We start from the raw sequence: 25,431 nt of genomic DNA on the forward strand, positions 1-25,431 counted from the left end.
GAAGTTATTGGTTTAGTACACCAATAGCAAAAACATTAAAGAGGAGCAGTCCAAACATTCCACTTATTCTATCCTTAAATCAGTTGAGCCCTCAAAACTAAACTTATTAACAACTGAGACTAAAGCTACCAGTTGTTTGAAGCAGGATCCTATTATCATTATCTTATCAGCATCTGAAGGAAATAACAATTATCTTAATCAAAACTGATTACCACAACAAAATTGCACAATTACTCAACAACAACAGATACCAAGAAATCAAAGAAGATCTAGTAAACAGTACCACAGATAATCTTCAAAACAATAAGTTAATCTAGATCAACAGTGCTGAAGCACTCAGAATTTAAGACATTTGCTCTTACCAAATATACAGACTCCCATAAATACACAAATACTCTCAATCCATCCAGTCATGAGCGCACTCATCTCTTACACTTATTACGTAGGAAGGTTCAGAGTACCAGTCCTATCACCATTATGAGGAAATACCCAATATAAAATACTCAACAGAATTAACAGAGGATATCAAGATATTGCATATAGGACCTACCAGTCTTTTTTTTTTAGTTCTGATGTAGTGTCCTACAAATGAAACACCTCAACTACTAAAGCTATTATTAGAAACAGACACCACACTTCACTTCCAGAACTACTATGAATGTTGAAACTATGAACTATGTTGCAGTGTCCATCAAATACCTTCTTCAGCGTAATGACAGGTATTTTGAATAACATGATGGTTTAGCCATCTAATCACCCCTTTCTCTTATTTTAGCAGGCATTTGCAAAGAAAGCTTTAGAAAAAAGATTTTACCTGTACTGTCATTTCACCATCCTTTCACAAAAGTTATATGAATGAATCTCATCATCTGGCCACATTGTGAACACAAAATACATAATGTAGCTCCTTTCACACTTCAACTCTTTTAGCAACAACATTAAGTTCACAATGGAGAGAGAGAGAGAAAAAAAAATAACTGCCTCACCTACCTTTCTCTCATTCATAAGCAAAATGACAGGGTAGGGTGCTTGCAATAGTAAAAATCAACAGTAACACCAGAACAACAACACATTTTTTAAACCTATAAACACAATGGCTACCACTCTAATTTTATCATCAACTGAACCAAAGACACAGTGAGACCCATTACCACTGTCTATTTTCCCTACATAACAACCCTTAGTGAAAAATTAATGTACATAGCCAAGAAGCTTGATGTTGAAATCCATTGGAAAGCCCCTAAAACTCTGGGATTATTACTATAATATGAAAACTAATCCTCCATCAGATAAAAACATAAAAAAATATGTTACTGCTCAAACACACAGAAACAGATGCTTTGGAGAGAGTCCAAGGAGTTCACCAGAGTGAGGAAGGCACAAAGCTATGCCATTGCAGAGCATGGCTTTCTTACAGATCACTATTAACTGGGATAACTAGAAGTTTCCTATTAAAGAAAAAAATGTGAAAGTGGCAAATGAAGGAAACCTTCCTCCATAAACACAAGAAAACCAAACATCAAAAGAGAAACAATTTTAGAAGCTGACAACCTTTGGTATCTCATTCTTAACTAACAGTTTTACTGCTAAGTCTTCCTCTATTGCATCATGTTCAAGAAGCACAGTTTCAGACAACACAAAACTCTTTATTACAACCACTCTTCAGCTAGAGCTTGGGGATGATCATGAAGTTCTCTCTTAGGTTTACATCATCATCATCATCATCATGTTGTATGTATTCATGAACTACATGATAACCATCTTAAATACCAGTGGATCTAAAGATGATTTACAGAAGTCACTCAAAACATTAACACCCACCAACTCTCTCATCCAGAGGATTAAATACCAGCAAATCTAAAGATGATTTACAGAAGTCACTCAAAACATTAACACCCACCAACTCTCTCATCCAGAGGATTAAATGCTTCCAAGATTGTTGAATTCCATAATCAACCACCCTTCATCATGAAAATGCAACCTAAATTATCTGTCAAAGACTAACAAAGAAAGTTAATTTTGAAATATGTTCAACATGTTTCTGGTTTAAACTAGGTGTTTAACTGAGATATATGAATGTTCATATTATATTTTACATATTCCCAGAAACTATCACTCTTACTTCACTTGTGACTGAGCTAGCAAAAATGCTTTAATTCCTATTGCAAGACCTCATTAGAAGGAACACAACCTTTTTAAATGCATGATGAATTAGACTTAGAAATTAGTATCTTCATTTCAATCAATAAATAACTCATTTCTGATATTAAGTGTAACACGTATCACAATGAATCAACACTTTGAAATAAAATTGAATATTGTGTTTCATAAAACACTTAATCCTAACTTATATAAGGTATTGTATAATAGTAGCATTTTTATTATTGTATGAACAGTATGTGAATTATTTATTGATTTATATTATCTTGTTTATTTCTAATATCTTGTTTGTATAGCACAATCTTTCAAAAAAAAATTAAATATTTATCTTGAATTATGTAAATGTGATAACTTCAAATCAGTACATATTTTTTCACAGCAGTAAAAGCCACTTGATTGATTGGTCAGATAGATATTTACAGTTTTAAACGTTTGTTTGCATTTGATATTACATAATAGTAACTTTCATAACAACCTGCTACCTGTTTAGAGTAAAACTAAAATTAACCTTGGTTGTAAGTAATGACTATAGCTAATTAAACATACTTTCATTCATTCTTATATGTAAAGATTAGAATGCTTTGTTTCACCCTTGCTATTGATGATACCTGAAATTATGTTGAAATATTTATATTATGAGCATATATTCAACTTCCTTAGTTAATTTTTTTATTGCATCAAGTGTCAAGAAATTTGGTAAGGTATTATTTTAACCTTATAAAAAAAAAAGGACATAAAAATAAATTAACATAGAGTATTCTTAATTGTGTATGGCATTTCTGACAATTTCCCATATGAAGGTGGATGAATTAGATGAAAAGTAATTACAAAACTACAAAATTTCACAAGTGTGTGTCTTTATGGTATCAGTATAAATTCAGTGTTTGAAAGATATAAGTAAATATTAACATATCTACTCAGCATTAATTAAGGTTATAGTTTGTTTGAATTTTTCAAAAGAAATTGAATCCTTTATGTTTGTATTCAAAATTTTATCAAGGCAGCCTTAAGTGATTTATGCTGATCATTCAAGTATTTTCACTTTAAGTGACTAATTAGGCATAATTAACATTATTTGAGATTATACAAATACCACATTCAGATGATTTTATGGCATGCTGGGAATACCTGGTCAAAGTTATAACATCACTTTAAGGGACTAATTAGGCATAATTAACACTATTTGAGATATACAAATACCACATTCAGATGATTTTATGGCATGCTGGGAATACCTGGTCAAAGTTATAACATTTTTCCGACTGATGTCACCAAATTATACTGCTCAGGGAGGTACTTGCATAAAATTTTGTTTTTAAATGATATGTTACTCTCAGATATAGTGATGAATATCATTCACTGTCCCTTTTGCTTTCCTTCCTTTCAATAGGCATCATCTGTGCAAGCTAAGGGCTGAAATCTGTTACTCAATATAACATTAAGGTACATTTTATGCCTTTAAAATTGTTATCAGCTGTAATGTCAGAGTTATTACTTTGTTACTAAGGTAAAACACTATTTTTTATGTCTTAGACAAGGTATAGGTAGTTTTTAAGCAGTAGTGTAAGTTTTTTGCATGTTTTAATAATTTACAGATTATAACTGATTGAATTTTCAGTTAGCTTTAACTTAGTAGTCAACTTCCAGGTTGTAATTCTAGCTGAAATATAAAATTGAAACTAAATTTTCAAGATTATATTGAAAATATACTTACTATGAAACATTGGTTTCTCTAACATCAAAACATTTTGTTTATTTACAGAAGTGAAACATTTAAATGTCTCTCATATAATGAAAGTATATCATTGATAAAGAATAATGAGAAGGATTATTGTAGATAATGTTTTTTAAACTGATTTGTTTGATTTTCCTTAACTTCAAGTAATTTATAAAAAAAAAAATCTGTTATGCAAGTATTAATTCATTCATTTGTAAACAGGTCCCAGGACTCGCAGAAAATCGTCCTTCATTGTTGAGAGGTGATTCTGTATATGTGAGGAAACGTTATGGAGATTATGTAGAGACTGTGGAATATGAAGGAAGTGTTCATAAAGTTCAGGAAACTAAAGTTTTACTAGGTTTTAGTGAAAGGTAGCCTTGCTCAATTATATTATAAATCAATGAACATATCAACAGCCAATACTGATAGTGCAGTTTAGATTAAAATATGCTTCAGTCTGATTTACATTATTGATAACAACAGAAATTTATAATTAATATATTACTGCAGATTAGCTGAAAAGACTAATCAATAAAATTAGAATGAAGATAAATTGTTATTACAATACAAAATATAAACTTGTGTTAACTGGTAAAAACTTATTGAAAGTACATAAAATTAATTGACAATTTTGATGTGCTGCCACTGATAATGGCTTTAATTTTAGTAATAGTTTATGATGTCCCATCTTCTCAATAAATGTAGATACAGCCTAAACCAATATGTATATACTAAACATCAGTGTAACATGCACACAAATGAACTATATAAATATTATCCACTTCTTTCTTAGGTTTAATATAATTGTTGTATATATAATATAATTTTGGATATATTGATTTAACTAGTAATTATTTAATACAAAATGTTTTTCCTAGTTAAGTCCCCTGGTGGGACAGTGGTAAGTCTTCAGGTTTAGAATGCTCAAATCAGGGATTCCATTCCCCTCGGTGGACACAGTAGATAGCCCAATATGGCTTTGCTATAAGAAAACACACACACAAACATTTCCTAGCTAATAATAATAAGTAGACTTAATAGCAACTGATTAACACATGTAGCTAAATTTTATGTTCTTCGTGAATGGAGTAATGACTGTTTGAAATATAACATTGGTGCAGAATACATTATGTAAAATTTTTATTATTTAAATTTTTGAATGAATGTGTGACTGTTTAAAAATTCAAGATATAATACTAGGATATAAGCATAGAATTGATTTCTAAAAAAACATGGACATTTCAACATTTAGTGAACTTTTTATAATATATTAAATAATTTGTTTTGCAAATAAGAATATAATACTGATAGAAAAATATTAAGATATCACAAAGAAAAAGCCTTTCATTTTATCATTTTTTTAATATTGAAAAGTGCATAATAAAACATTGTAAATAATAATACACTGACACAGTGTCATATAGTTATCATTATTCTTTTTATTGAGTAAAATATATATAGAATAAACACTGATTAAAAAAGCACTAACACATCATGCACTTAGTCTTTTATATTAATGATTTAGTTTGCAAGGTTTGAAACTATGCATAAAACACTAAGAAATTTACACTGACATGCACTTATCTTTTGATTTGACTTCTTTAGTTTGTAATATTTGAAAGTGCATAATAAATCTGATAAAAATATAATGTTGAAAAGGCATTTCATTTAGTTTTTAATGTTTAATGGATTCAAAAATATTGAAATGTTTAGTTGACAAAAATACCCAGAATTTGTGATGTTGTTTTTATTTATTTATATTATAAAGTTTTTTTTTATTGAAAATATTTGTATTAGTTTTAGTAAACAGCAACAAACTCAAATGATGCATATGGTACCTGTGGTAATATGCATTCAACAGAAACAAACTATAAGGGTACTTATGGTGATTTTTAGTTGACAGATACAAACTCCGCAAGTACCTGTGGTAACTTATAGTATACAGAAACAAACTCTGAGGGTGCATATTGATAATTTTTAGTTGACAGAAACAAACTATAAGGGTACCTATGGTAACTTGTAATTGACAAAAACAAGCTGTAAGGGTACCTATGGTAATTTTTTGTTTACAGAAACAAACTATAAGGGTACCTATGGTAATTTTTAGTTGACAGAAACAAACTATAAGGGTACCTATGGTAACTTGTAATTGACAGAAACAAGCTGTAAGGGTACCTATGGTAACTTGTAATTGACAAAAACAAGCTGTAAGTGTACCTATGGTAATTTTTAGTTGACAGAAAAAAACTTTTTGGGTACATGTAGTACTGGAAAAGCAAATATTACTGTTATGTTTTGTTTTCTATAAGTCTTATGGCAGTTACTGAAATTAAATGGAAATTCTTCATTTTCAGGCTTTTGAGAGATTTTGTAACTGGAATGAAGTTTGATGTTTGCTTTTCCTATAATGATCTACCACTGAAGTTAATGCATCAAGCTATTTATTTAGCCTCAAATTATGAGATGTGGCCAGTTCTCTTCCCATGTCAATCATCAGATGTCACTTGTAAACCCTTGGTTGATATATCAACGTCACTTATGTATGTAATTTTATCCCATCAATTTACATATTTTGTAATAGAAAGAATCTAATAAATAGATTACTAAAGCATTTGTGATGCAGTTGTATATAAGAAAGATATTGATTAAATATCAGCACTAGATTTTTCAGTCAATAGTTTAATATCTTTCAGTAGTATTCCTGGTACAAAATGAAGCTTGGTGGAGTAATATTTTTCCTCTTACAAAAATACTGCATTTTGTCCAGATCTGTTTAAATAGAGATCTGGAAAGGTACTAGATCTGGCCACATCTGGAAACTAATGTGCCAAGTCTGTGAAAATTTCCAGTTTGCTAACCACAGAATATCAGGTATTTGTGTTATATTTATGTGAAATGTATATCAAACCATACACAAAAAGTTTTGTGTATTAAGTTAACTTAGATTGTGATGTTAGGTATGATTTTCATGTCATAGCAAACTTCTGTGCAGTAGCATTAGTACAGATGGTAAACATATTAAATACACAGAAACACACCACCAGTAATATAGTGAAAACTATTTTATAAATACATGCTATATTTTTAACCTTTCAAGCATTTCTTCATTTTTCTATATTTCTCATAATTCATTGTGACTTTTAATTAATTTTAGTCTTCACAAATTCTGTACTAATTACACTAACATACATATCTTTGTTGTGTATATGTAAAATAAAAATGTTTGAAAGATTCAGGGTAGTAACTGACAAACTCCAACCATTTTTCAGAAATAACCAAACTCTGCACGTAGGTTAATGTTAGTATTATCAACCTCACCAAATAACCATATAGGTGTTGATACAAGTATGTTAAAGTATATGTGAAATATTAATGTTAAAGTTTTTATCTTGATTGTTATTTTATACTTTTGATTTTATTATCTCATTCATCCATTAAGTTTCTAGTCTACTTTCAACTTAACATAGGTACATTAATCTAGCTACTATACAAAATTAATAACCACATGATTAAGAAAAATAGGCTAATGTTAACTTGCAACAGCTGTGATACTAGTACTTAGACCTAGAATTACTAGAAACTAGGCTTAACAATAAATTCCCATAACATTATTTATCCATTCCCGATATAGCACATATGCTACACAATTTAGAAGATCGATCACTTCATTTGTCCTTTTTTTGTGTTATAGCAAGCTGCTAGGAATCTAGTCTTAAAATTGTTTTTTTTCTTGTCGGTGTGCTTTCAGTTGTTTTTCTGGTTATGGAAGTTAAAACTTAAATAAACTTTTTTATAATAATTTTTTCATTTGTACATTCTGTTTTCTTGGAGGAAGTTTGTTTTTTCTGGTACTGATAAAGAACGTTCGAAAAGTGGTGTTTCATTCTGAGAATTGTAGTTTATCTGATGCAGTTGTGTTTCAATGTACTTCAAGGTTATGGTCATGATTATGAATTTTACATCTCATCTCCTAAAATTGTTGAATGGGCACAGTTGTTCTGCTCTTTTAAACAAATTGAAATAACAATAATTTTTCTTCACATCATTTTTATCTGCCAGCTCATTTTTCATTTAAATCTTTGGCCCCGTGAATAACTTTCTCTTCTTTTTATTAGCTTGTCTTGTGGCTTTGGTTACCTTGTTGTCTTATTTTTAGAATTTGTTCCCATTTAACATTTTATCAGACATATAACTTCTTTGAGCATACTTTGAGGAACTTTATTCCTCTTTTATTCCTAATTCATAGCTCTTTAGTGACAATCCATGGAGTCTTTTTACCATTGTTTGCTTCTAATTATAAGCAAACCTTATAATTCTTCACTTTTTTCTTGTGCCTTTCAGAATGTACAGGTTTTTATATCTAACCTTAGTCAGAGGGTGTAGTTTCTACTTTGTTTTTCAATTAACAGGCAATGTGTTACCTTTCTTGGAGTAGGTTTTTTCTTATTTTCTTGTTGAAAACTTGCTTCCTTTATGATTTGATGTCATACAAAAGAGATTGGCAATTGTTTCTCACTTTTCCAAGTCCTGTCACTTTCTTCAGATTTGTCTGCTTATTGTTTTTGATTAGCTATGCTTTGGAAGTTTTAAAATTCCTGTCTACAAAGTCTTACCCACAGTTGTAATCTGTGAAACTTTTTATTTTTCATTTTAAGATGAATGTTATTCATCACGGTAATTGAATGGCTTCCCTGGATATATTTTATACTTACTTTCATACATCTGATCATCCACATTATAGCAGTTTATTCTTTTCTGTTACCAGAAGATAGATATGTCAGGTCTGAGCCATTACATTTGGCCTTGACTGTGCTTCTTATTTTTTATCTTTGGTGGAAGTTTTATCACTAGAAAGAAACTCTTGACTTTCATTTTCATATGCATGATTGACTGATTTTTCAGAATTGATCTTTCTTTTTAACTTTGACCACTGTGCCAATTTGGTGAGTTCATTTTTTTAATCTTTACCCAATATTGAATTCATTTTATTGTTCTTTGTGTCTTTTTTTCAAGAGTGAGAAGTGCACTTTTATTTTTATTTTTTTATTTTTAATCTCTGGAATTTTCTTTTGTAGGGTTTGACCAACCCCTTTACTTTTCCCATTAAATATTGTTCTTTCAGTTTACATCCATTTTTATTTCAGCAACTTTGTAAAGACACAAATACAGCTGTGGTTGTAACTTTTGCTATGATTCTCAGTCATATTATTAATCAGTCACAAGTTGTTTAACTGTTCTTTTTGTTTTAAATCATTACTAGAGATGGAATTGTGCAGTCTTAAGGATTTAATGCCTCCAACAAAATACCACATGTAATAAGTCTCAAGTTTAGTAACTGGACCTTCTGAAAGTATTCTTCCCTATATCCCTACTTATTCTGACTTCAGATGTATTATATTTATCATCAGATCTTCATGCTGAGAATTCTAGATATCTTTTAAAACCATATGAAATTCAGATAGTTAGGAAGTCTTAGATTAAAAGTTTATTCTGAAATAAGTCATTATTTGAGTGCTATTTTAACTTCACAAATGGGCATGTTTATGTGTAATTTCTAACTTAGTTAGATAAAATTTGAAGTAGCTTATATTTGTGATTCTACAATCTGAAATTGCTGCATTATTTTCATAAGGACACATTGTTAGCAATAGCATCATATGTAACAATAAAATTTGTTGGGTTTTTTTTCCCAGTAAGTTATATAAAAAACATTTTCAAATGGTACTAAAATTTGATTTTTTTGGGGGGGATTTGTTTGTAGACTGTACAACAAGAATATTGAGAAGAATCGTGAGCAGTTTTTAGCTGTTCGTTATATTTTGGCAGGTACATCTCGACCTGCTCCATATCTATTGTTTGGTCCACCAGGAACTGGGAAAACTGTAACTTTAGTTGAGGCCACAAAACAGGTGAGATTGAAAATTATTTTGATGAAATTACTAATCAGATTTGTTTTGGTAAGATAATTATTGTGCTTCTGAAGATCCCTTTGGCATGGGAGTCATTATTAGATCTATATCTGTTGTGATTGTTATAAAATGAGGAAAGACAACTAAGAATGTTCAATAATGTTATGTAGGAGGCAATGTTGGGGTTATGTGTTATTGTAATATTATTACTTTTATGAGTAAAAGATTATTACTCTAAACAAAGTAATATTATTACAGTTACTTTTATGAATGGTACTTATAGAGATTTACCTTATTTAATTGTTCATGCCATCATGAATTCATTTAAATTGGTTTATTAAAACATTCATTTCTTCAATAGCTAGATGCTATTTTATACTTCTATACTTTTATAGTGATGAAACACTTACTATTTCCAAAAATGTTGAGAATTCTGCATTGTCATTCTCAATGTTGAAATATAATTACTTTTGGTCATGACATTGAACAATGTTGTTTCAAAACAATATTTTCAATTTTGAATAAGTGGTGATTTCTGACATTGTTTCAACGTTGATTTTTGTGTTATTTTCAACCAAAGAGAGCTTATATATATATATATAATTAATATTTTTAATCGTTGCCTGAATTGTTGATTATCCTGCAGCATGAGAAGGGAGAGGTGTGCGTACAACTTAAATGAGATATAATGTTCCAAAAAGTTTGTTTTTCATTTTATTAAGAAGTTTCTATAGTTGTTTCAATGTTGTAATTTCAACATCATTTCAATTTTCGAATCCAACTTTAATTTACCATCATCTCAAAGTTGACTACAACATTGATGTGCCTGCTGGGTTGAGCCACAAATGTCTTTCTTGCTTTACTCTGCTCCTAATGTCTTGCTGAGCTGACTTACTCACTAAACAACAAAACAAAATTAATGGCAGGAATTTAGGTTTAATATCTTTCAAGCCTCAAAAGTATTTTGTGGCTTGCAAGACAACCCAGGGAGGTCAGAAACTCTTGTTTCTCTTCACTCCACAAGAGATAAAATGTTAATGCCACTTGAATTTGGAGACTAGTTGAGTAGGGCATGTTGTTTCAAGTAAGTGAAGGCATGATGGATGCTGACACAAGCTGAGAAAGAAAGCCATGAAGAAGCCGTTCAGATGTCAGAGCAGGAGCACATATATTTGTTGATGCATGAGATGAGGATGTCAACCATAAGTAGGTGGTCAGTGAGAGCATGTGAGAAGGAAAAGCAGAACCAAGTACACCTGTTCCTGTTTTGGGTTGTTGTTAATCATTACATAATAATGGTATTGGTATGAATTACTGTACTGTACTTTTAAAGTGAAAATAAAAATAACATCTGAGTCTGATGGACTTACAAGAGAAATGGTTAGGATAAAGTTATCGAATGCCCTAATTCATTTTGATGCAGGGGAAACCAGAGTACTCAGTGAAGACTTGCTTTAACAAGCCATGCACCAAATGATCTAGCTAACCTGTACTTGAGATATGAATCTGGAAAGGAAATAATTGGTTAAGACTTGTAAGTGGTTAAACACTATTTATATAATTCAGTGGATTTTCATTCATTACACATGCACAATGACCTTTAAACCCACACTGCAATGCATATCCTCAGAGCTCTTGATTAAGCATGTTTGTTTTGTCTAATTAGTATCAGCAGAAACAAAGTTCTGATTTTAATCAGTCTTTTATGGTGTTATATGGTTATCTCAAGAGACTATAGAGATTATTGGGTACTGCTACTTGTTTCCTGTACTTGTAATGTCTATTTATTCTATAACTTATAGTCATGGCCAATTAGAGACAGGATTGCACTTGATGGAGACAATCGTGTTTGCTGGTGACGTCATCACATCCCATGTAATAGCTGGAAATTGTTCATGTTCCAGTAAATGACAACACATGGATAGACAATCAGGTTAATTTACTTGACAGCAATTTAAGTGGCATGCATCCTCTCTTTCATAAGTATTGTTCTTTTCTATAGAAAAAGTTATGTACATATTAACAAGAAGTAGTGCCTCTGGTTCTGTGTTGTGTACCAGCTAACTCATAATCCTTGTACAATATTGTGATAACAAACTTCATGCTCACGTGGGTTGTATGTACATATTAACAAGAAGTAGTGCCTCTGGTTCTGTGTAGTTCACCAGCTAACACCTATTCCTTGTACAATATTGTGATAACAAACTTGATGCTCACGTGGGTTGTATGTACATATTAACAAGAAGTATTGCCTTTGGTTCTGTGTTGTTCACCAGCTAACACATAATTCTTGTACAATATTCTGATAACAAACTCCATGTTCACATTTATTATATGTACATATTGACAAGAAGTAGTGCCTTTGGTTCTGTGTTGTTCACCAGCTAACTCATAATCCTTGTACAATATTGTGATAACAAACTTCATGCTCACGTGGGTTGTATGTACATATTAACAAGAAGTAGTGCCTCTGGTTCTGTGTTGTTCACCAGCTAACTCATAATCCTTGTACAATATTGTGATAACAAACTTCATGCTCACGTGGGTTGTATGTACATATTAACAAGAAGTAGTGCCTTTGGTTCTGTGATGTTCACCAGCTAACTCATAATACTTGTACAATATTCTGATAAGAAACTCCATGTTCACATTTATTATATGCACATATTGACAAGAAGTGGTGTCTCTGGTTCTGTGTTGTTCACCAGCTAACTCATAAACCATGTGCAATATTGTGATAAGAAACTCCATGTTCACATGGGTTGTATGCACATATTGACAAGAAGTAGTTCCTCTGGTCTATATTGTGCACCAACTCGTAATCCATGTACATGTGCACATGATAACTATTACCATTGTTTTTCGAATAATAAGAAATTATTAACATTGTAAACCAGAGCTATCCAACTGTTGACCCATGACCAGACTTTACCCAACTTCCCTTAGCATTAGAAGGATTATTTTATTATCTAAAATATAAGTTTGTAAAATAGATAAAGAAACAAATACTTATTTTACATCTTAGAGGCAAAGTATTATTTGTGTATTAACTTTCATTATTTGTTACATAACTGTAGATGTACAATGAATACATATTACATGTTTCAGTATACAAATATAATTATAGACCAGCATTTTAGATTGTTAATTAGCATTTGGCCTATGACTGAATTGCTAACTTGCAAACTATCCCCCCATCTGATTTTAAATTGGACAGCCAAGTTCTATATGTATACATCAAATGTATGTCATGTATGTGTCCTTTAAATTTCAGTCAGTAATCTAAAAGTATCAGAAATAATTCTTTAGCAGACTTTATGAAAGGTGGCTTACTTCACATACCTGAAATAAAAATTACAATATTTCTCATTAACAGGTAATTGTAGGTGAATAGTTACCTAAGTAACTTATTTTTTACTTAAGTTGGTACATGTATATATTTATCTTCAGTTATGTATGTGATTAATAAAAAAATAGTTATATCACAAAACATAATTTTATCCTTACAAATGTATAAAATCTTGTAAGAAATTTTATTATTTAAAAAGGAAACAAAGCATTAAAATATTTTTAAACACTTTATCATCTGCCATAATCCGGTGATATAAGTCAACATATATGTAAACATATAAAACTAAAATCACATTGTAAACCTGGAATTGATTCTACATATTTACCTAAAAGTAGTTCTAAATCATTGTAGGTTATATTGTTCACAGTTACAAAGAATGATCCTACTTTAGCTACAATGGACACTGTTTTTTGGTACCATTTTCCAATGAGACACTATTCAATTTTCTTCTCTACATCTGGTGTTGCCTTGGTGGCTGATTATGGAGTAGCCTTTTTCTTCCTTGGTGGAATTTTGCTTAATCCATATGGTTCAACCCTACATATATTCCTTTCTTTGAAATTCCAAACTTTCATGTCTTGCATTCTTTTGTAATCCTGAATAAAAGAACTTTATACTGGAATACCCTGTAATGTATCCCCCCCCTCGAAATCAGTTTTAAATACTATCTGCTCTTCTATATCACTACAGTTGAATTGAAGACAATCAGGGAGTTTATTGAGTAATTGGCCAGGGAAATATGACTTGAGGTTCATTATATTCCATTGGTCATGAATAATCCTATGTAAGCTGATACCCTGCATATTTAACATCTTACTAATTGATTTAGGTTGTTACTAATTGTGGAAATTAAGATTTTAATGAAGTAGATTATTAATTAGGTTTGTTTTTGGCCTTCATTGTAATCCATTGTCAGGTTAATAATGATATATATATATATATATATGTGTGTGTGTGTGTGTCTATGTGTACGCATGTAATTAGGGTTTTCTGTCTCTGACTGTTTGATATGCAGCTTTTCTAAATACCTTCAAAGTATTTGTCTTTCTAAGTTCAATCAACTTTATAATTTACTAATTGAAAGTTAAAAGATATTGGTGATGAAATACAAATTACTTAATAATCTAAAATAATTCTTCTCAAAATAAAGAAAAACTGAAATTAAAAAAAAAATTATTAACCAAACATATTCATTTCATTCTAGATTTGGAAAAATCTATGCAACTCACATATCCTAGTTTGTACTCCATCCAACAGTGCTGCAAACTTGGTGACTGAACGAATTCTGGAGCACATTCCTTCAACCCAAGTATTTCGTATTTTTGCCACTTCAGTGGACCCTGAAAAGATTCCAGCAAAATTAAAGGCAAGTACATATCGTCAAAAGTTGAACTATACATTTAACTGAAGGAAAAACAAAGCTTTAGTTTTAAGATAGTACTAAACTTCTCTAACATTTTTAAAACGACTATTTCAAAAGGTAGACAATAACCTCAGCATTGACTGAGGTTCAGCATAGCATTTCCAAATATGAATGTGCTAAATACCCAGTTCACAGATCTAAATTCGTTTCTTAGCACAGGAGATCACATAACATCTCCAAATTATACATGTGATAAATATCCAATTCATGGATCTAAACCCATTTTGTGGCACTTACTGAAGATTTACTTAATACATTAAAATTAAGTAAGTGTTGAATATCCAGATTATGTAACTAAATCGATTTCTTAGCACTGACAGTAGATCATTTAACATATATAAACTATACATGTGCTAAATACCATTTCTTACAATTAGTATAATATTAACATATCCTAATTATGCACGTGTTTAACACGTAATTCATTTAAACAAGCTCATTCTTCAGTACATCCTGAAGTTCATATTAACACTACTCAATTGTTTAAGTACCCATCAGGACTTCCAGAAGCTTATATTAGCAATCCTTAATCAGTTATATATAGATAAAGGATAAAGCAACACATAGTAAAATGATAAATAACACACAATGTTAAAATAGATACACAATTAAAAACATTTTTAATTGAGGCTAATCTATAGCCCCCCAAAAAGTTGACTACAAGTTTTGATGCTTAAGTGTCATAATGACGAGGGAATTTAACATTTTTAATTATTAATCTGTTTTATTATTGTGTTTTATTTATTATTTTAACATTATACACAAGTGCCAAGAAACAATACTTAACATTATTACCTTATATCTGCTACAACTAAATGTTTAAGGACCTAGCGTATAGAAAGACTGGTGTAATGGTGAAACAAGAGAGACCACACTCACATACATTGTGAAGTTAAATAAACATTATTGATGTAAGGGACAGGTGACAGAAGGCTGTTCATGCTAGCAAAGGATTATTTGGTTGTGGTTAAAGTTGAGATAAAAATAAAATTAACTCTATTCAATGGATGCAAATGAAAATAACTTAATATTAGAATAAATTGAATAGTTGATATAATATGATCAGTGGGTCACTAACAATACAAATCAAAGGCAATGCATCATAGCATTAATACCCGACTCTTCGAAAACAGAAAAAAGATCTATTGTAAAATGTAACAACTGTATTCATTAGTTACATACATTCTGCAGTCAACCAATCAGAAACCTGGATCACAGTAACCTAGAGGTAGTGTGACCCACGTGACACATTTTGTATTAGCATGTCATCATCTATATTTCATCCATCACCCATCAAAAATGTACGAAATTAAACATAAATTACTCTCTATAAAATCGTCATTGCTCAGACAAACCATAATTTTTATAGTCTTTAATTTTGTTTGATTACAGAGCTATCGAATAGAAAATCAGACCCCACCTGTCACATTCTCACTTTCAGAATTCATTGGTAGTTCTCTCTTATGTTTCATTATATATTACCTATAACCAATAGAAAGCCAAGGTTTTCATTTATCAAATGACGTATTTTATAACATTATGTTCTGAACAGTTAGATATCAATTTTACTCAGAGTACCAACATCATTCCTGTGATAAAGTTAACAACTAGTTTGGATAAATTTGTAGCGGCTCTTGTCACATAGTTAGAAAGGCAGAAAAATTTTGAGAGGTAAGGGAATTTGTCTACTTTTTGCATGTTATTAGTCCATATTCTTTTGTTCATTGTTTAATTAAATAAAAAATTATAAAGTGCATTAGTATCATTAGTGTAAAAAAATTAGTGTGAACTAATTAGTGTGAAAAAAAGAAGATTGGTTAAGTATTTTATTTTTTATTTTTCATGTTTATTCTTTATGTATAATTATAAGAGTAACTAAAATGTAAAAATAGGGATCCTTTTAGGTTTTTTAAGATTAGATTAGATAAAATAAATAATAATGGTGCGGATAGTAGTTAGACATGGTTCAAAGGGCAATAAAACAATAAAATTTAAACATAAACAGATGTATAATGATACGAACTTAGAGTTACTTAGAATAAACGAATTTAGTTTCTTGTTGCAATTTGAAGTCATTCTAGAAAGAAAAAAGGTTAATTTAGGTTTGTTTGTTTTTTGGGTGGTTACGAGGTTGGACCAATTGACCAATCCCATTTCGAGATTGGGTACAGACATTAACTAATATATTGTGAAGTTTTACTGAAAAAAATAATGCTTGAAATGCATTTAGGAAGTTTTAGGAGTTGCACAAAGGAACAAATACTCAATATATTCATCGACAAACCATTATTTTATTTTATTAAAAATACTACACTAAAAATATGATTTTTGTATGTGAAAGACTTATCAACTGCAAGACTGCCACATTTTGTGAAGATATACACACTGTATTGAAAATTAGTAGTACTAAACCTTCACTTTTTGTTTGGCAGCTTTTGAGTACAGACATTTTCTTTTGTGCTTCATGCTCCCTGCGTGACACATTTTTGATTTGCATTTGAAGTGATTCATTTGTTTTTTGTTATACATTACCACATTGCTCCCAGTTTATTATCGTTGCTTTTCTGCACTAGACAATTTTGGGCTGTTTTCATGAGTTGTGAATTTTGGAGTCAACATTACCACTTTGGGGGTCACATCAACAACCAATCTTCTATCTCAGGCCTCAGGTGCAGGTGACCCAACTGTAGATCTTTCTGATTCTGTCTATCAGGAGATTGAATGCTATTTGGGTCATCCTTTGTCTCTTTACTTTGCTTGAGCTCCTTCAAAGTCTGCTGACATTATACAGCATGATGACAATTTTGATCGTCTTTTTCCTCCTCCAGAGTTTGCCGTTCCTTCCCAGTTCCATCCTGATGATTCACCTAGGCCTTCCTCGGCATTTATGGATTTTGTATCCCGTGTTTGTGATGTTTTGTCTCTTTCCTCTGTTTCATATTCTCCCTAGTCCTTTTTTGTTGCATGAGCATTCTGCTCATAATTATTTTTGATATTTCATGCCTCTCCTGATATTCAGGTCTATGTAGATCACTTTCTCTCCCAGATAGGTGAAGGGATCAGTATGCCATGCTCCCCCCCCCCTAACCCTAACTACCCCCCCCCCCCCCCAACGAGCCTCTGATAAGTACGCCCTTGCTTACCATCGGACAGAATATTCATTTTTGGATCACCAGTTGTTGGGTTCCTTATTACCTCTTTGATGGGCAGTTTCCAAATCTAATTCTCACACATGCCCAATATTCTCACTTTCGTCTTACCCTTAATACCCTTCTCCGGTATCTGTCTTCTATACATCTTCTCTAGGTGGCTCTCCACAGAAATCCTAAGGGATTTTCTACCAATATCCTTCACCTTCTCTCTTCCACTTTGGCCTGTATTTCTTCCTCGGTTGTGTCGTTACATACGTGATTTCTTTGTTGTTTGGACCTTATTGGTAGTGACTCTATTCTGGCTTGTGGTAATTTACCCTCCACTTATCTTAGGGATTTACGTCTTGCTCCTTTTATTTGACAATATTGAGTGACAGGTAACATCCACTGACAGCAGTCCACCCTTTCTACTTTTGTGGCCCATTTGTCTCGACTAGAGCTTTCCATGCCACCTATTCCTGTTTTCCGTCCTTCATTCTCCCATGCTTTATCCATTCCTTTACATCTGGGTACTTGAATTCATCGAGGTCATCGCTAACATGTCGTCCGATGTCAACAGTACCAGTGATTACCTGGTGGGTTCGGGGTCTGTTGGAGCTCATTTGTTGGATTTTCTTCCTCACTGGCTTCCATTTGTCGAGGATCAATGGGTGACAAAGGTTCTTTCAGAGGGACTTATTTTCATGTTTCTTTCCCCACCACCTCTTTCTCTGCACCACATTTCCTTTCCTCCTCCTCAAGATCCTGTGACTTGCAAGCATCTGTCAGAGGCAGTTCAGGATTTGCTTTTGCAGCAGGCTATTGAACTGGTTCACCATCCCTTGGAGGGGTTTTACTCCCGTCTTCTTGTGGTCCCCAAGAAAACCAGGGATTGATGATCGATTATTGATTTGCTGTGCCTCAACCACTTCATCCCACCCCCAAAGTTCACTATATAGTCCTTTCTTACCCAGATATGGGCATTTTATGCGTGATTGTGGATGACAAAAATAAATGTTTCCAATGCCTATCTCCACATCCCAATAGCCCTTCAATTCAGTCTTTATGTTCAGTTTGTTCATCTTGGGGTGGTTTACCAATTTCAGGCTCTCCCCTTCATACTTGCTTTGGTCTCCATATGTGTTTCGTTACATCATTCTGACATCTGCTCATCATATTCATTCTTTGGGATTGCAGTTTCATCATTACATGGTTGACTGGCTACTTTTAGCTCATTCTAAGCAAAAGTCAACCAGTCACACTCACCAACTCCTTTCTGTGGCAACTCAAGTGGACCGGTTGATAAAATTGGAGAAGTTGGTCCTTCAACCAACCCAGTACTTAGTGCACTTGGGGGGTCTTCTTCAACACCAAAATCAGTCGAGCTCTCCCTTCTCCTTTACACCTCAGTTCTTTTCACTGTGCCCTCTCAGCTTGGTCACTTACTGCTCAAGACATTCTATTACTTTTGGGGATGTGGTTTTCCATGACTGCATTGGTCCCCCTCAGTTGTGTCCATATGAGGAACCTTGCACGGGAGCCTCTTTCTGCCACTATTTCCTTTCCTCTTTCCCTGAGTGTCGATCTGCTGTGGTGGCTCGACAAAGCCCAAACATCAACAGGTGTGCCACTTCCTCCCCCGCATCCAGATGTCTATCTGTTCATGGATGCTTTTCTTCATGGATGGGGGCTTGGGTCATTCACTATGAAGCTTCAGGCCATTTGTCTGTAGACAAACTTGTCCTTCATATTAATGTTCTCAAACTTCTGGCATTTCATTGGGTGTTATCTCACTTCCTTTCTCTCTCACCCATCACCATGTGGTGATGGTTCATGGTTCATTCCAACAACTCTACAGTGGTGGCTCATATCAACCACCAAGGGGGCACCCGGTCCAGAGATCTTTGTTTCCAGGCCTTGGATCTTCTATACTAAGCCCAGGCACATCACATTTGTCTTCAAGCATGTAATGTGCTAGGTACTTTCAATCTGGTAGTGGATCATCTTTCACGTCCAGGCTGACACTATCCCATGGAGTGGTCATTAGATCCGATCATTTTCAGAGACTTTTGCCTGTTATGGGGTTCTCCCCATAGGGCTTTTACTTCCCCTATTCTAATTATGCTCATGTGTTCCTTCTATATTCAGACCCTGATGGACTGCTGTGTCCCATCAGGGCCTTATGTTGTTATATTGCACGTAAACTACCCTCTGGGGTATGAGCAACAGTCTTTTCATTGTCTGGCAATCCTCCACCCTTCATGATCTTTCCCCTTCTACCCTTACGAATTGGGTCCACCTTCTAATCTGTTTGGCCTACTCCTCTTTACCTTCTTCCTCCCATATCTTGTTCCATGTGTCATCCCATCAAATTCGTCATTTCACATTTTTCCTTGCTTCCTGTCTTTGTCACCCATTGGAGAAGATTCTCCAAGCTGCCAAGTGGACCACACCCTGTACATTAATCTCCTTTATCTTCATCACATTGCACTTTCCTCTGCATTGGGGTTTAATCTTCTGCCTGTAGCTGTATTTTCCAGACTTCAGTGCAACTTTAACTAGTAAGTTATTCCTCTTCCCTTTTTTTTCAGGGGCTATTCCTTAATCCCTCTTCTTCACATGGATCCCACTCTGTGTTGAGTGGTGCCTGACCAGGTATTCTTTCACTTAAAATCCACACTGTAAGCCATATTGATTTGCACTCTTTTATCCATGGCTCTGCACAGTCACCATAGAGATGGAGTGTTTTACAAGATCACTGAAAGGTTATCTACCTTGCGACAGATGCTTCATAAGTATGTCCATTCTAGACCTAACCACCCATGGATGGCATGAGTAAAGCAGAAGGGGATAGTTGCCCATCCCTGCCATGCTTAAGTGAATAACTCAGTATCATCTGCTTTTAAAAATAAGGTATCATGATCACCCATTGCACTGTCCACGGTGATGATGTTACTTTGGACTCTCCAACTCATTCTCATCCCCATTCTGCGAGTGGAGTAGGGAAGTCCTTACCTCTTTCCAGTTCCAAGCTGCTGGTGTTGTTGACCATCGAGGCACCCTCCTGAATGGGTTCCACTAAAAAGTTGGCTATAACCATTCAGTTGAGACTAATGAGGTGGTGTTCTGCTGGTGTAGATGCAACATGGCCTCCACAGGAGTTGATCCATCCCCTTGCTGGTGGACGTGGCCTCCTGATACTATTTACACTATCACAGGAGTTGATCCATCACCTTCCTGAATGATGTGGCCTCCATACACTATTTACATATTCAACAATATCCACAACCATTGAAATTGATCCTTCACTTTACAAGCTGAATTTGCCTCCTTATACTATTTACACTACTGTGGAGTTGATCTGTCACTGAACTGGTTAATATGGCCTCCTACTATTCATTTACACATACAGTTGTGTTGATCCATCACCTTAGTGGTTGATGTGGCCTCCTGTTACACACTCCATACCACATGGAGTTCATCCATCACACATGCAGTTTACCCCTTTTGATTGGGAGCCATCATCTTACCTTCACATAGATGTTGGTTCCCAGCATTGAGTTGTTTGAATCGAGAGAACCAATCAACATAAATCCTTGCACAAATATAATTCATCCTCTCGATGCCAGATGGCCAGTCCCAGATTGCTGTAGGGTGTTTATCCTTGGGTATTACACAAGAATTGGAGAAGATCTTAATCCCCAATTCTTGGGTTGTAGGTGAAGATGATATGATTCTCATCCTACCCTTGCGTGGATGTTGATACTCCATAAAGGAGATTTTGGATATAGTTGACTTGCCGGATACAATCCAACATGCCCTAGCCACTCTACCCCTCATGATATCCACCCATGTGTTTTACGAATTATACATAAGGATGAAAAGTATACCTGGCTCAGAAGTAGTGATGTTCCCCTCCTCTGATCTCTGGATCTCTCTCTCTCATGGTCAGGGGATTCCTTCAAATGCTTTTTTAGGGTGCTTCTTTTATTCACTCTTACCAGTCCCTCCTCCTTCTCAATGTGGAATTCTAATTAATCTTGTAAGAAGAGGTAAGTACCACATTGGAAGTTATAATTTTCCTATACTAAAAATGTATTGCTCCAATTGGTTAGGGAATGATCCATGATGATTTGCATGAGAGACATGTTGGAGTATAGCAATTCTAATAGGGGGGGAGCAGAAGGCTTGTGGCATGCGTAAAGAAAATGTTTTCATTTAGATAGCAGCACTGAATCATTATTCTTGTGAGAGAGGTAAGTACCTATCAGAAATACATTTTCAGTATAGGAAAATTATAACTTCAGACCTTCTTGTAGTTTATATTAACACTCCTCAGTCAGTTAAATATTAATCCACTGAATGAAACTCTATTTTCAGCACTTCTTGAACTTTTATAGTATTTGAGTTCTGGTTATTAAATATAGACACTTTGATATTTCTTTGTTATACCAATAAGGATCGTAACCATTCTCTCCAAAAAATGCTGTGCTGTTATTTTATTTGTTGTGTAGAAATTTATAGGGTTTATCACTTTATATGCACAATTTTCAAGATGTGAGTTAGATTTTTCTGGAAAAAACACTGAAGTGAAACTTGCAAAGCTAAATGAGGATCTTTAAATATTTTCATGGTAAATTTACACTGAGACTTACTGTTATGATAAATTAAATTGTTCAAAAATACAAGATGATCAACTGTAAACTGAACACTGTTGTGTTGACTATTAAAGCATTTTAAAAACTAAAATTAATGATAATAAAAGTACCTTTTACTGTAGCATTGTAGTTTAAAAGACACTGTGCTTTCATCTTGCCACTGCTTTTTATGAAACTGAAGAAAAGAATAGTCAAAGAGGGAACAAATCTTGACTCTATTTTTATACCTTATGTTAAAAAATTCTATTAAGAAATGTGGATTTCTCTATAGGCAAATTTACAGGTATTAAAAAAAACATTTCCCTTTCCTGAAGGAAGAAATGGCACTGACATCTCTTGCTTATTTTATTCTTGTAATAAAATACTTGATCAAAATGCATGAAACTTGGAACAAACTTACTAAATGGTATCAAGATTTGAATTTTTAAAGTTCTTATAATTTGTTTTAGTTTTCTGTAATATTTTATGTCATTAAATTTCCAAAATTTTGTTGTGAGGTACTTTTTTTTAAAAAAACATTGAAAATACTTTCTTTTGTTATATAATTCAAATTTATTGTTATTATTTAGCAAGTTAAGTTTTATATATCCAGTCAGTTATTGATTTTCATGAACATACCTCTTTTGAAACATTATTCTGCATTAGTCATCACTTCTGGTTATAAATCATAAAAATCATTGCAAAAACTCACAAAGATTAATTGCTAAACTTAGATCTGACCTTTCAAAATGGTGTCAGGTCAGGCTAGCTAACACTATATTTGCTGAAAATATTCTTGGTCAAAATTAATTTGTAATAAATATATATATTTTGCTTTCAATGAATTATAAATTCTTTTAACTATGTATATGAAAACAATAAACCTGAGAATAGTATTCAGTAAATAGTTTTATTTGTGTCACTCAAATATTTTGCCATCACTACTGTACTCTAAACCTAATAAGGCTTACCTGATTTCTTGTCATAGAAAAAAAAGAAAGGACAATTTAAAACAGAAGAGTATTTTTTATTGTTAAGTTTAGAAAAGTATTTTTGGTTCTTTATTTTTTCATTCAAGAGTTTACTGTTTCAGTCTTTAATGGTTCAGCCCATGTTTATATGTGTACCTTAATTAAAACCATATGATATGACAACTATGACAAGAGTTTTTAATATCTTTCAGAACTACTTGTGGCTATTGTACAAATCTTTGTAGTTGTCCTTTTACAAAAACTAATTGTTTACCAATACAGATTACTGTGCAAAAGTGTTATAACAAAGTCAAAAATTAGATTTCAGGTTACTTTCAAAGAACAATGGAAGGTAAATCACACATGAAACGTCAAAATTTTATTAATCTTAATATTTAGTACAACAGAAACTCAGTGGAAGTGCTTGAGTTCAGCAAACAGTTAATATTTTGTGTGTCCCCCTTTTGCTTTAATAACTGCAGACAGTGTTTCGAGCATTATTACAACATATGTAATCAAAGTATCCTTTGGGATTTTACTCCAAATGTCTCTAATACACTCCCATGAAGTTTCTTTGGAAGCAACTTTTGATTTGTCAAGTTTTGATCTATCAAATACCAGATCTGCTCAATTGGGTTGAGATCAGGGCTCTGTGAGGGCCATTGCATCATTTGAATGACTCCAGCAGCTTCTTTCTTAGCCAAGTAATTTCTGCATAGGTTGGATGAGTGTTTGGGGTCATTATCTTTTTGGTAGTAGAATCCTTTACCAATAATACACAAACCAGTGGGTGTATACCATGATAAATCAGTACCTGATGGTACTTGCGCTGGTCCATTATTCCATATATTTTGCAAATATCTCCTATTGCCTCAGCAGAAAAAACACTGCCTCCCCAATGCTTCATGGTAGGTGCTATGCATTGAGATAAGTATCTTTTCTTATGCCTGACATACAACCTACACTTTGAACCAAATATTTCAAATTTGGACTCATCCATAACACCCTTTCCCAATCACCAAAAAGTCCAATTTTTGTAATTTTAACAAATTTCATTATCTTGACAATATTTGGAGTTCAAAGTAAAGGTTTTTTTACCTGCTACATGACCAAATAATCTATTCTCAATGAATCTTCTTGATACTGTAGAGCTGGACACTTTTCTGTAATTTGGTACATGGTCGTTTATCTCATGCTTGAGATTAGTGGCAGTCTCCCCGGGGTACTCCCATTTGCCCCACGACATAATTTTTCTCATGCTTTGGATCTCTTGATCGCAGCCCTGAAAAGGACCATCCCATGCTAAATATAATATCAAAGTTCACTACTAATATTAAAGATCTAATCCTTATAAGGAAACCAACAAGTCTCAAATAACCTTACTCTTAATACTTTAAACAAGAATGGATGCACTTAATCTGCATCTCCCTGCTACGCTCTACACTGCTCAGCTTTTTAACGCCTTATGGCATGAATTTCTTAGCCATGTGGTCAATCGACGCAAGGGAGGGTCCCGCCGAAAGAAAACTTCCAAAGACAACATTCAACTCAGTGAAGGTCTCCTTCTTTTTTTTCTTTTGCACATCTCCTCTCAGCTCTTCCCATGGCTTGTGAATTCGTCATTAAGAAAATCAACAGTTAAACTTTCACTCACGTAAACATTTAATTCTTAAAAGTCTTAGCAGCTACATTCTAATTTTGTTGTGGGGTGAAGAGAAACAGAAGTTTCTGACTGCCCCTGGTTATATTTCATTCCCCCTTTGGAATTTTAATTTAATTTAATATCAGATTTAATTTGATATGTTTGATTTATAGTGTTAAACAATGTTTTTATTATGTTTTATTTGTGGAGTGCTATTAAATTGATTTCTTCTAGCATATACCAGTAACATATGCTAGCTTCTTTCTCTGTAGTTAAGACACTGCATGGGGTACCATGACAGTTATTTCAGACCATAAATTTAATCAGTATTTTCATTCAATCAGAACCCTTATGACATGCCCTTGGTACAAGTATATGGAAATTCTAAAGAATGATAACTACTCTCATCCTGGCTCATTCAATTGTCAACAGGGGTCAGTGAAGCATTACCATAGTGTTGAAATTTACATTCTGTAGTGGCATGGA

The 25,431-nt window shown here is 33.1% G+C and overlaps 1 protein-coding gene across 1 annotated transcript in view; it reads left to right on the plus strand.

Annotated features, from left to right (window-relative positions):
* LOC106465960 (putative helicase mov-10-B.1) overlaps positions 1-25,431 on the plus strand; it is a 99,701-nt gene that overhangs the window by 40,716 nt on the left and 33,554 nt on the right. The window contains exons 7-10 of the mRNA XM_013926209.2: positions 4,100-4,251; positions 6,235-6,420; positions 9,642-9,789; positions 14,346-14,507. Coding sequence (XP_013781663.2) covers positions 4,100-4,251; positions 6,235-6,420; positions 9,642-9,789; positions 14,346-14,507 — 648 coding nt within the window. The remainder of the gene's footprint in view (positions 1-4,099; positions 4,252-6,234; positions 6,421-9,641; positions 9,790-14,345; positions 14,508-25,431) is intronic.

The sequence above is a fragment of the Limulus polyphemus genome, unplaced genomic scaffold, assembly GCF_000517525.1.
Source record: "Limulus polyphemus unplaced genomic scaffold, Limulus_polyphemus-2.1.2 Scaffold2103, whole genome shotgun sequence".
Classification (NCBI taxonomy): Eukaryota; Metazoa; Arthropoda; class Merostomata; order Xiphosura; family Limulidae; genus Limulus; species Limulus polyphemus.